At 30.5% G+C, this 13,927-nt stretch overlaps 2 protein-coding genes across 9 annotated transcripts in view; one reads left to right on the top strand and one right to left on the bottom strand.

Annotated features, from left to right (window-relative positions):
* The window catches only part of ewg (DNA-binding protein Ewg), a 12,768-nt gene extending 3,571 nt beyond the window's left edge, over positions 1-9,197 (top strand). For 5 of the 8 annotated variants that reach the window (XM_018505794.1, XM_018505802.1, XM_018505824.1 and 2 more), the window contains exons 3-8: positions 2,686-2,810; positions 3,726-4,151; positions 4,466-4,777; positions 5,551-5,691; positions 6,329-6,476; positions 8,160-9,197. In XM_018505794.1, the coding sequence (XP_018361296.1) occupies positions 2,686-2,810; positions 3,726-4,151; positions 4,466-4,777; positions 5,551-5,691; positions 6,329-6,476; positions 8,160-8,488 (1,481 nt within the window). In that variant the 3' untranslated portion in view covers positions 8,489-9,197. The remainder of the gene's footprint in view (positions 1-2,685; positions 2,811-3,725; positions 4,152-4,465; positions 4,778-5,550; positions 5,692-6,328; positions 6,477-8,159) is intronic. The other 3 variants (XM_018505830.1, XM_018505818.1, XM_018505838.1) reach the window with 2 other exon arrangements.
* A 2,808-nt stretch (positions 9,198-12,005) lies between these two features.
* Positions 12,006-13,818, bottom strand: COX5A (Cytochrome c oxidase subunit 5A). The gene is made up of 2 exons (XM_018505757.1): positions 13,505-13,818; positions 12,006-12,432 (listed from the first exon to the last, which is right to left on the bottom strand). The coding sequence occupies exons 1-2, from the start codon at positions 13,710-13,712 to the stop codon at positions 12,182-12,184; spliced, it is 459 nt and encodes a 152-aa protein (XP_018361259.1). The 5' UTR covers positions 13,713-13,818; the 3' UTR covers positions 12,006-12,181.
* Positions 13,819-13,927: the final 109 nt, after the last annotated feature.

Here is a 13,927-nt window from a genome sequence, read left to right as displayed (position 1 = left end):
ATATATATATATATATATAGAAGTTTTTTTTGTTTAATGTGGTTATTTGGAGGTCAATGTAATATCACAATAAATATCATAATTATTCAATCATTTATGTTTATATTTCTTGAATAAATTTTGATTTTAATCATATTTCATTTTTCATTGTTGCTTACGCATCTTTGTTTTGTTTGTATTGGAAATACAATTACATTTTTGGTATGCCAATGTCATAAAATTTTTTGCTGTATAAATAAATCAAATATAAATAAAGAAAAATGAAAAGCAAAATGGGATAATGAGAATGCGACGCGGTACTTATTATTAGTTTTCTATTGTGCGCAAATTGGTAATGTGCATAACACATTTTAGTTAACATAATTAAATTCGTTGGATGTTTCAGTACGCCTGAAATCATTGTCATCGAAAATAAAAATTAATACTATTTAATTTCACTTTCGAATAGAAGATGGATCATTAATCAATTACCAATTCCAAAGGTAGAATTCTTCACTGCGGTTAGAAAGTAATATAAAGCAAACTAAAGACGAGGCAAATATATAGCCTGTGATTTATTTAAATTTGCAACACAAATTTATTATTATAAATCGAATTGAACTGATGACCAACAAAACACAATTTATCTGAAGAGTTCAAGAGCGTGAACAAAGAAAACTTCGATATAAATGTAAAAGTCTACAGTAATATAGTCAGAATAAGTGTCAAATAATAAAATTATAACTGACTTATGCCCGATTCTACCAATGTAGAATAACTTTAATCTTGATTCAATTCTTTATCTTTTTCTAATTTTACTGAGATTAAAATTAAACTACATTGATAGAAATGGGTGTTAATCGAGTATCAGAGATAAAATGGTAATGTCGAATAACGTGTCGAAAACGAGGCATATGCTGAAAAGTGGTCGTTCGAATCGTATAAAAATTAGAGAGAAAAAATGTTCGTATATTTTCAAAACAAATTAAACAAAGTCGTGGCTTATTTCGAGCTTATAATTAGACTGACTTTAAATTAATACAATTAACATAAGAATGTAAATACTATATAATAATCTAAATACAATTAATAAAATAATATAAAATTACAAACGTTTCGACTTACAAAGCCTTCTTCAGTGTATAAAGCAAAAATACATTATTAAATTAACGAATCAATTAGATAGCGCATATAATGAAATAATAAAAAAAAAACTATCAGTGATAATGCGTCAATTCATACAAAATTTGAATGTCAAAATGTGTTAAGACGGTTACATAAAATAAGAAGAATGAAATACTTAAGTCAAAAGTAGATTAACATGTTCTCCGATAAAAATAATTTTGCCAAATTCCTCGGTTGAAAACAGGAATCCAGTTTATCGCAGACTTGAATCAATCGATTTGAGAGTTCAATTGTTACGAATATTTTATGATATTCTACGTTAATTTATATAACTCACGTTAATTTATATAAAATACTGTAATTAAGAATTTTAATCATAATTTTAATTGGGAAAAAGTTAGTATACTTGATTTTGAAAAGAATTATCGCAAAAGAAATATTTCTGAAATAATTTGTATTAAAGAACAAAAAAAAACGGTTTAAATTTAATGAAAGATACTGAGTTATTGGACACCTCTTGTTTTAACATATTGGACGATATACGACACATACGTAAACATAAGTTGTCACAGTTTTGAACAGACTTGTTTTTACATTTGATTTTATTATCTTACTTTTTACCTGTGTATCACATCAGTCAATTTTCGAACGAGTAACAGACAACTTCTAATTTTAATATATTCGGACCAGATCTCCAATTATGATTTGATTCTGTATTTTTCATTTACACTAATTATATTATTTTAATATTTTTTCCCGTTCTACAGAATATCATAAAATATTCGTAACAATTGAATTCTCAAATTGATTGATTCAAGTTTGCGATAAACTGGATTCTTGTTTTCAACCGAGGAATTTGGCAAAATTATTTTTATCGGAGGACATCATGTTAACATCTACCTTTGATCGAAGTATTTTATTCTTCTTATTTTATGTAACTGTCTTAACATATTTTAACATTCGAATTTTATATGAATTGACACATTACCAATGATGGTTTTTTTATATATATATTTTATTATATGCGCCATCTAATTGGTTTGTTAATTTAATAATGTATTTTTGCTTTATATATATATATATATATATATATACTCTGAAGAAGGCTTTGTAAGTCGAAACGTTTGTAATTTTATATTATTTTATTAATTGTATTTAGATTATTATATAGTATTTACATTCTTATGTTAATTGTATTAATTTAAAGTCAGTCTAATTATAAACTCGAAATAAGTCATGACTTTGTTTAATTTGTATAAAAATTATTCACACAGTAATGCAAAACGTGAAGATAATAAATAAACGAAATAAATATAAGAATAACAATAAATATAGGACGCGTTATATTATCAATTAGCGCATTAAATGTTGCGCTGCATTCTCATCAGCTTATTTTGTTTTTAATTTTTATTTCAGTATCGAAAGTTTTTTCACTTTTTTCTTTTTTTGTAAATAAATGTTTATGTTAATGAGAATTTGAAAATATTTATAAAACTTTTTTTATTTTGATTCTTTATATTGGCATATCAAGAAATATTATGAAACAATTGAAATATTTCTTTTGCATTAAAAAATCTTTAGGTCCTGTAGGCGTCGCTGCTGCAGCTGCCATTGTGTCAGCCAAGAAGCGAAAACGACCTCACAGTTTTGAAACTAATCCCAGTATCAGAAAGAGACAACAAAACAGGCTTTTAAGAAAGCTTAGAGTAAGTGAAACTCTCCTACGTGAATAATTTAGGCTCTGAGAATATAAATCAAAAGAATATTAAAAATATCTATGAAGCCAACACTGGAAGGACATGTGTGTGTATAAACTTATTCTCATATTACAATTACAGAAACATTTCGACCCACAATTTGGTTCCTCAGTATATAAAATTCAAATATACATAATAAAAATAAAAATAATATAGTAAAAGTGACATAAAATATGAATGAAATGCAGTAATCAAATTTAGTAAGAACTGTGCAAACTATCTGTGTCTTATGTTTGTTTTTTGGTACTCAATTCTGTATGACAGTTCTTATCAAATTTGATTATTATGCTTCATATTTTATGCAGTTTTTAGAATTATATTATAAGAATAAGCCAAATTGAAGATCAAAACACGTTTATATTGTCATACGAGAACAAATTTATATATAGGTATGTCACAGTCAGAGTGCTAACTTTGGTAAATGTATACATTGACTACAACAGGCTATAGTAAGGACCGTTTGTTCCACCTTTTGGTAAATTTTACCTGTGAGAAAATCTAGTAATCCGCGCACGTGATTAAATAATCTTGCTACTTACCCAACAGGTAAAATTTACCAAAAGGTAGAACAATCGGCCCTAAGTGTATATATTTACTGAGTTACACTTTGACTTGTTATGTAAATATACATGTATATAGACATGATATACACATACTGATATGTATGACTGACATGTGTATATCCATGGTATTGTAATATTGGCTCTTACAAGTATTTTTTATATTCTTTTGATTTAAATTTTCTTATAATTTATTAATATCGTATTTTTATTATTACTTGCATTCTTGTATTTTCGCGTATATATTTATTTCAGTACGTTAGGTAGTATATTTTAGAATTTTACAATATCGGACTATTTGCAGCAAACTATTGACGAATTTGCTACCCGAGTTGGACAACAAGCAGTAGTATTAGTGGCTACACCAGGTAAACCAAATAGTAGTTACAAAGTCTTTGGAGCAAAGCCCTTAGAGGATGTAGTTAAAAATCTAAGGACCGTTATCATGGAGGAACTAGAGAACGCACTTGCGCAACAAGCGCCGCCGCCCGTGCAGGATGATCCATCATTATTCGAATTACCACCGCTTATAATCGACGGTATACCAACTCCGGTCGAGAAGATGACACAGGCGCAACTTAGAGCGTTCATCCCGTTAATGTTAAAGTATTCTACAGGCAGAGGTAAACCTGGCTGGGGAAGAGATAGTACGCGACCTCCTTGGTGGCCCAAGGAATTGCCTTGGGCTAATGTCCGAATGGATGCACGAACGGAAGACGAAAAACAAAAAGTACGTAAATTCGATAAGAATATTTTTAATTTTTAATTTTTTCTTTGTTGTATTATTGTGTTCCAATACCAAAATATCTTTAAATAGTTGTACATTTGTTTCATTATTATACAACATCATTATTTTAAAATATTAAAAATATAAACTACCGAGAAAAAAAATTAAATTTTTGGAAATATATGTATGTACAAAAAATAAATCATCTTTTACTGTTCTGTGTATTTGATAAAAGATATAATGAATATAAAATACTTGATCGAATAATCTATTCCAAGAATTTATTAATTGGATGTTAAACGTATGAATTGGGACAGTGCAATCCATTACAGATCTCCTGGACTCATGCGTTACGGCAAATCGTAATAAATTGTTACAAATATCACGGAAGAGAAGATCTTCTACCGGCGTTTAGCGAAGATGACGAAAAATCTAATACTTTAATACAACAAGCGACGCCTCATTCCTCGTCGCATCCATCATCGAGCCAAACACAAAATGGAGGACAGTCGCAACAGCAACAGACGGTGGGAGTTGTTCGTCTCAACAGCGCGGATTCATCTAAGGGAAACTCTTCGCCAGCTCAAATCATTGCCGCGTCTCCCACAGCTCTTGCCACTGCCACTCAGGTGGGAGTGGATGGAGTTTATATTAAAAAAAAATGGAATTTTTTAAACAGATCTAGGATGAAACAATATAAATTTTGGATCCCTATTTACTAAATAATTTTTTTTTATTTTAATATTTAGAAAAATATTAACAATTTTTCTTTCTTGTTTCAAACTTTCCAATATGCAAAAGCCCGATTTTCATTTATTCCTACAGTTCGCATTATATAAAAAAAAGAATCTAAAATTTTAATCTAAAATATTCTTTACAAAGTCGTTTCTACTGATGTGTTTGGTTTCCCTTATTTGAGTTAAATTTTTTTTTTCATTATACCATATATTAGATTTTAGAATTGGATATATATTAAAATATATTAAAATGTATTAATATTTGTATAATCTGTATTTAGTAATGAAACATTTATAAATCGAAGTCATTTACATTAAAAAATTAAAATTCTAGTTAGAGAATTCATATTATAATTATTATTACAATGTTCCTCGATTTAGAGCTGCATTCAAGAGCATTATTCACTGTCATTTTTAAGTACAAATTAACATGCTATACAGTTATAATTACTTTATCAAGAATTTGAGACAATGTTCGAAAATTTGGAATTGAAAAATCATAATTATTTTTTTATGATTATCTTTTCTTTTGGTATATTTTGTTCTTTTTATTGTTTTAATTTTCCTAAGATTTTCATAAAATGACAGTCCATGGAGTTTTGAGATGCAGCCATGATGTCATGTGTACATAGTTCACTTACCTCTGACTTACAATTGTTTAACAGATGACAGCCCAATATCCAACAACTGTATTGCAGACAATAACCAATCCAGATGGAACAGTTTCTATCATACAGGTGGATCCTAGCACACCGATTATTACATTACCGGATGGTACAACAGCTCAAGTTCAAGGAGTTGCTACTGTAAGTTTTCTTAAAAAATACAAATATTTAATAAAATAAAAATCTTTACAGATCTTTTTTTAAAAACTTTTTGAAAATGTAAACGTTTTTTATAAAATGGCACGTAATGAAATCGATGTGATATCCGATATAATACAATATTTATTTTACAATATACATATACATATAAAATATATATTAAATATACTGTGTATTAATACAATTAAATCGATGTACAGTGACACATGAATTTGATCATTCTATGCATATGCATACAAAAATAATACATACAGAAATACTAAAGGTCAATATATGTGTAGATGTAAAATCAATACAAGATAGAAGTATATGTATGAACAAAGAGTTATAAATATCATGTAAAGATTAATGTTTATAATAGAAATGTTACGGCTTTTATACTTTTAGATCATTTTCAGTTTAAAGAATATATAATAAATAGAAATTAATGCAATAGATATTAATAAAATATCAGATTATAATAATAATAAATCGTCGAACCTATACTACAGATAATACTAAACGTGATAATAGTCTTGATATTTTTGAAAAAAAAATAAAGGAAAATTGTTAAATTTATCCAATATTATATTGTATAATACAAGTCATGTACAATAACATCATTTTCGATTGTATTCAGATCCATACGAGTCAAGGAGATGTTCAGGCACTAGCGGAAGTAGCCGGTAGCACAGAAGGTGCTAGTGTGGCCGTCGATTTGAACACTGTCACAGAAGCGACGTTAGGTCAAGACGGCCAGATCATCCTTACTGGGGAAGACGGACACGGTAAAACAGTTTTTTATAGGCTCTGCACTGTCGCCGGCCAGGAACTACTTGAACAGTGACTCGTTTTTATTGGTCCCGGATCTTTTTTTGCATGCTGTCTGCTATGCTCCAATCAAGAATCATGTCTCTATGTGTTTATGCTACTTTGTATTACAAAGTAGGATCTGGACTAGTTAATGTATTTGCCTCGTATTGTATATATAGAGATCTAGAGTAATTTTATATAAATGGAGCTATGCACAGCTTAATTTGAAACTTTGTTCTTTGAGAATCCATGGTGCGCTTATATGTAACGTATAACACGGAGAATCGTGTAAAAGTATTAATTACAAATATTTGCATTTCGAAATGTGTATAAATTATATAAAGTACGTGCTTATATATGTTCATACATTACTATTTGTTATTTTACTTTGAGTTTGAAAAATTTTAAGTAAGATAATAACAGCATTTATTTATAATATAATATGCATGTAGATACTACTGTTCAGCGATTACATGGACGTGACAAATATTTGTGTACAAAATATTATTCTATTATTATAATATTTGTATGTAAGAATTATTGCAGTACTTCTAGAAACTTTTACAACAAATGATAAATGTACGTACAAGTGACTGCAAAGGGGATATATTGCCATTGGATTCTTAAAATTTTTAACTCAACAATTGCTAAAGCAATCCGCTATCGCAATTACGATGACGGAAGAAACTGTTGTAACGATTATATTTACTCTATTGAAGATTGGTTTACTGACTTTAATTAAACGAAGAGAAATAAACTTGCTGTACATAGAGTATTTTTTGTTGACGTACCATTATTTTTTATACATTATGTGCTAGCAGCCTGTGTTTAAGCTGCTTGAAATAAGTAACATATTAGTGCTAACATTTATATGCTTTTCGAAAACGTCATGTGAATTGTGTAATCTGAAGTTTTTATTTCTGCAAACGGCTTAAACACTCGCTATCCCTCATAAACGTCTTAATTTTCTTAGATAGACTGTATTTCGATTTTATGTTAAGTTAAAGAGGCGTACCAAAGAATTATTGGGTCATAACAAGTATATCTGTTCTTTCTGAGCGCATCCTTTAACTAATTAAATGGTACTATTTCTGCGTCTTTAAATTGTTCAATATTTATGCAATATGCGATTTTGCTTTTATCAGATTTCAACTGGCACATAGCGGTCTCGCAGATCTCTGTTTCATTCCTTTTGTTTTCCTTATTCTTCAGAAACCAATATCCTTTATTTACCTTGCACTCTATAACATATGAGTAATTTTGTTTTGATGTTTTTTTCGTTTGTGAATAATTACAGTGATCTGACAGACCTTGTCATACCAGTTATGAAAAAATAAAAGACGCGTTAAATTAAGGATTAGTAATCCAATGGATGTTCTTTTGTATCGTAAACTAGTAGTTATTGATTGTTATGATAGAAATTAAAATTGTCGAATGAAGAATGCATAGTGAGAACAACACCACTTTTTATCGTGCACAGACTGTATTGGTTCGGTTTTAGCGCTTTGCAAACAGCTTCTTGACGTTGTCGCATTGTGAGTATAATTTATCTGAGATATTTGTTTACCATTTTCTTTTATCATTTTCTAGTTTGCAATACAGACGCAATTGGCTCGTTGTGGATCGATCATGGAACGCTTATTATACGTTTGTTTCAGGATATCCTGTATCAGTCTCAGGAGTGATCACAGTGCCAGTGTCTGCCAGTATGTATCAAACTATGGTGGCTAATATACAGAGCGATGGTACGATGCAGGTGGTAACGCCGATGGTTCAAGTACCCAAGGTCGAATCAGGAAATGGAGATACCACCATCGAGGCTGTTACTATACAAGGTCACCCCATGACGATGATAAATGCAGCCGGAGAACATCAGGTTCTTCAAGTAATATCGTTAAAGGACGCCAATGTTCTGACAAAGACCATGCAGGCCGAAGTTAAAGACGAGGACAGTCAACAACAACAAACTGTGTCTAGCCCAGAATAAACACGTTAAGTGTAATCTAGTTAATCTAAAAGAATTGCTCCGTACTATCTGTACATGCTATCAGTGTATCACGGTGATATACGGAAGGGATAAATGTATGAAAGAAATTAGTAACGATTGGTGTTGTGTTTTCTTTTTCTCTTTGAGTCACTGTTCTGTGTAACGTATCTTGCTGATTGCGCCATTGAACAGCAGTTATATTTGAAAATAAGAATGAATGAGTGTGAAGGTGATTGAATTAAGATTAGTCATATTTGTACTCGAGATACATCATAGACGCTTGAGAGTATTCACTTGCAATCCAATTTTTCGGATGTAGTATTAATTTTCAAAGAGGTCTATTGTCGTATCAGGTGAATGCGTCTGTTTTCGAAGATAATTATCTATCGCACTGTTTACTGGAAAATCGTAAATCACCGATACTTGTGTGTATTTTCCAGTACTGCGTGAGTTAAGCACATATTTTCTAGTCTTATAGCCAGGTTGATACATGGGAATACACACCAAAGACTTATTCTTTTATTAATTTGTTAATATTTTCTACAGAAACAATTTATATGAAAATGTTTATACTTAATTTCATAAATTAATCTATCAGGAAGCTCGATTACTTCCACAATGACAGTAGAAATAATTCATTCAGTTTTGTAAACGACACAGAATGATCTTTTTTTAAATTTAATGAAGGCACACAAAGCTTCCCTACAGATACCTAAAAGTAAAAACAAGAAAAACTACAATTTTTTTTGTTATATTCCTAATTAATCTTCTATAAAGAAATTTATTTTTATGGACAAATACAAGGAGTAATTATTTAGTATAAGGGACTACCCTCTAATGACCTTGACCTTGACATATATTGTCATGGTCATGCCTCCGAGTGATCTTGAACAAATTTTAGCCGTCGCTCATTGTTCGTTAAAAAGTCGTTAACAAAAACAGTTTATTAAAAAAATGTGGTTTTAACGTAAAAAATTAGTTTCTAAAGCAGACATTCCTAGAAAAAGAACTAAATATATCATCACACACAATTGACTGAACTAACTTTTGCAGAGAGGTAATTCATGTAATTTAATAACTTGATAAAACTACATAAATGGAGAACAGTGTCAATTGTTGGTAAAGCAGAAAATTTGTGTTTTTAAAGTGAAATGTTTGTATTTTTGAAACAAAAAACTTGTATACTTATTTAAACATTCTCTACTTTAATAAATGTTTAATTACGACAATCTGACTTCTCGGCTGATGAATCAATGGTTAATAAACAACTAAAATTAAATTGGCGGAGAAGGAATTATTGTTTTTCTTCTATATATAATTGGCCCGGGCCTTCGCCAACGAGGTGAGCTTGGCCAGTCTTGTCAAAATAATAATGTAATGCAAAGCACAGTCGAAGCCGGAAACGCTTTTCAAAAAATAATGAGATGATTCAATACCCGAAGCAGGCCAGATGCACGTCCGTCCTGCTCGAGTGGTCTTGCGAGACTTTTAAGGAATTATTGTTGAAATTGATGAGACAAAATCATAGAAGAAAAATTATATAAGAAAATATTTTGCGCTGTTAAAGCAGGGAATTTGTTTCATCGGAGCGCAGTCGCGTCCAAAAGTTAGATTTTATTGATGAACATTTTTTTTGTTAACTTTTTAAGGAACAACGAGCGACGGCTAAAATTTGTCCAAGGTCACTCGGGGTTATGATCTTGACAACATGTCATCATTGGAAGGTAGTCCCCTATACTGCATAACTAATGTTAGGTTTTATTGATGAACTTTTTTTCTTAATAACTTTTTTAGGAACAATGAGCAATGGCTAAAATTTGTCCAAGGTAATTTGGAGTCATGACCTTGACAACATATATCAAGGTCAAGATCATTGAAGGGTAGTCCCTTATACTAAATAATTAATAAACAAGGCTTATACATAGAGTCAAATAAATTGCATGGTCAAACATTTGAGCTCGAAGTTCAGTCTGATCGAATGGTAAAGAAATTATCAAGATGACTTTCTTATCACTGTGTAACAATATATATAATAATACAGACATGGGCGTTTCTCATGAGCGTTTCTTGACCACTTGGAATTTCTTCTAAATAGTCAAGATATGCCAAAAACAGGCTATTATATATATAAAATACATAAAGGATCGCGATAGTAGAAATAATGAAAAAAAAAGAGTTAAGCATTTCTGACGGGTACAAATAGAATGTAAGATGTATGTTTTTTCATAACTAAGAAAGCATAATAATATACAGACTATACAGTTTGCAATTTAATACGCACCAACGAAAGGCGTGTGTCCATAATCTTATTTTACGAGAATTATATTGCACTATATATTTGCTTCGATTAGCATAACGAGCCGTTATTTGATTTTCACCAACGAGGAAAAAATTTAATTATATTTGTATAAAAGATTACTTTTATGTGTTCTTGATTTCGAAAATTACAATGTATGTAAATTGATTTTCGAAAGAGGAGGATATGCGATTGTAAAAACCAGGATTCACAACACACACATATATACTGTCCTTCATTCTACTTGAAGGTAATCAAAAATAATCGATTCTATTTTACACTAAATAATTGAACTGTGTCATGGTATTTAAAATCATCGCTCTCATTTTTATATAATATATTTAAAGTGACGAAAAGTGTATTTTTTGCGTGCAATCTTGTTTCAATGTTGCGGTGACAAATTGTAGGATTATTTTTATCTGAATTGACTAGTTTTGTAATTGTGCACTTCTATTCTTTCACCTTTTTTTGTACGTAATCTACATTACAAATTATATATCTACGTTACATGTAGAATGATTAAAATAATGATACCATTCAGTTGTAGTTGTTATTCAATTGTAAATTGGATAATGCATAGCATGTTACACGTATTGCAAAGCAATACTTAACTCCAAAGATCGTAATATTGAAACAACAAATTGCCCTTGAAATCATGTGTAATAATACTAAAGAGATTTTTATAACATTATAGGGAAAAGTAGTTGAAATTAGTAGTAAATACTATTAAAAACGTATCATAATGACTAGGTAATAATTGTTGCGTTTTTTTTTTAAATATCAGGGCAAAACTGCATTAATGATGTAATATATCAGTACTCACATGTAAGATAAACATACTATATTTTCTCCCTCCGCGTTGTTTGTAACAAAGCACATACCGAGCATAAATTAAGTTGGATGTCATTTGAAAAGCAAGAAAAAAATATGTATTACGACTTTAGATAATTATAGACATATGTGTATATGACTGCTGATGTATATCTCCCAATCTCTCCATCATATGTGTAAATAAGTTGTCATGTGTAGTTTTTAATTTTACCTCTATAAATATATATATATATATATATGTATGTATCTTTTTATTACTATATATATATATTTCAATTGTTCACATTTGATGAAACACAAAAGAAAAAAAAAAGATTAATTCGACAGTCTTTATACATTTTTAAAATTAAATCTCAAAATTCTGGCATATCTTATATAGAATATTAAGCTTTGATTTTTTATTAACAGATATTAATTACAATTGTGGTTGTTTATTCAACATGCTGCTAGCAATGCAAATACATATCTAATTCAATTTAACTGACAAATTATTCTCAATGTTTGCATCTGAGGCAGCAGTTATGAATATATAAATACTAGGATTTATACAGTATATTTTTAGTCTATTACATTTCATACACTGATTGATAAGCTAATTCTGGCTTATCATATCCTAACTCCTCGGGCGTATTGATACCTAGCTCATCCAAGGTGGGTCTGATTTCTTGAAGAATGTAAGGATAGATTTGAGCGGCATGTGGGCCACCTTTATCTTTTATACACTCTATGAACCTTACGGCAAGGGCAAAGTCATTTAATCTTCTGCAAGCTCTCAATGCTGCGCATATGATCTTTGGTTCTGGCACAAGATCCATACCTAAACAAAACAAAATAAATTGTTATTTTACAATTGACATATGGATATGCATTTATAATAAGTCAATATAAAATAAAGATAGTCTGTGACTACCTGATTTAAAAAATGCTTGCATGATAAAAATAAATAACTTCTTTCTGTTTTATAATAGAGTATCATCAGTGTCCAATTTTTCAATGTAAATTGTTTAAATGATAATTCAAGAGAAAATCAATTTTCTTTTTGAATTAACGATTAAAAATAAAACACTCATAGCAATATGAAAGGCAAGTACATGCATGGAAAAGTTATTCTTTAAGTATAACTTTCAAATTCAAATAAATTTTAATAAAAGTTTAAAGGACTTGAATATAAGCAATAATCAATGACATAACGACTGATATGTAAATGATACAACTAACAATAAGTAGGAAAATGCCTTATTTGATCTGGAGCTAGACCTTAATACTTAATATTTCAGTATGAATTTATTATACACATTCAATTCTGTATATAAATTCACTAAATACTAAAATATTATTAAGTAAGCTCTAGCTCAGACCGAACAAGATATCTTCCTACTTACATTTTAATACAAGTTTTATAATAGAAGTTTTTAATAAGACTTTTAATAGAAGCTATAGGCCTGTTCTTTTTGGCTGAACTTTTGCACCAGTTCATCTTTCTTCCTTTTCTATTCGGAAGGAAAGGAGAGGAAGAAAGATGAACTGGTGCAAAAGTTCAGCCAAAAAAAACAGGCCTTATAACTAAAGAGACATTCGGTGGTATGTACCAGAACACTATAGGACTGTTCTTTTTGGCTGAACTTTTGCACCAGTTCATCTTTCTTCCTCTTCTTTCCTCCTGGAGAAAAAAGGAAGAAAGATGAACTGGTGCAAAAGCTCAGTCAAAAAGAACAGGCCTTATGTTTAGGCAAACACAATAAAGTGCAACTGAAAAGAGCAGCCGCGTATTACACACACATCGCTATTTCTTGTATCCACGACAATAAGAGAACCACCATCAGTATGAGGTATTTTAACAGTCCAAGATTTAGATCATTTGTCAACAGAGACAATTAACGCGAACTTACCGGCTAGATCGTTCATGGCTTTTCGGATCTCCCAGTGATCGATATCATTGCGGTTGAAAAAATTCACGTATCGTTGATCGAATTCCTCGTCGGTCTCCTTGGGACCACCATGGGCAGCTCTGGTGCACTGCGTGCCAACGACGAAGATCTGCGGCATAATCGCGGTGCGCGCTGTTGAGGCCACGCGTGTCACTACAACGCGCAACATTTCTTCTCACTGAAAATCTTGCACGAAAAATGCTTATATGAGCAGACTGATTATCCGTCTGTTGCGTAAACCGGCCACGGCGGAAGTCGACCGTCCAAAATAGTCGAATTGCTTGCGGTTTGTGGCAAGTTCGACCAGATGACGTGATCTGTCACTTCCGATTAGAGTCCCTATAATGAGAGTCTAGTGAGTCTAGTCAGAGAGAACCCTGAGGG

The sequence above is a fragment of the Trachymyrmex cornetzi genome, unplaced genomic scaffold (genome assembly GCF_001594075.2).
Source record: "Trachymyrmex cornetzi isolate Tcor2-1 unplaced genomic scaffold, Tcor1.1 scaffold1061, whole genome shotgun sequence".
Taxonomy (NCBI): Eukaryota; Metazoa; Arthropoda; class Insecta; order Hymenoptera; family Formicidae; genus Trachymyrmex; species Trachymyrmex cornetzi.
The sequence above is the reverse complement of the archived record's forward strand: the minus strand, read 5'-3'. Positions and strand labels throughout refer to the sequence as shown.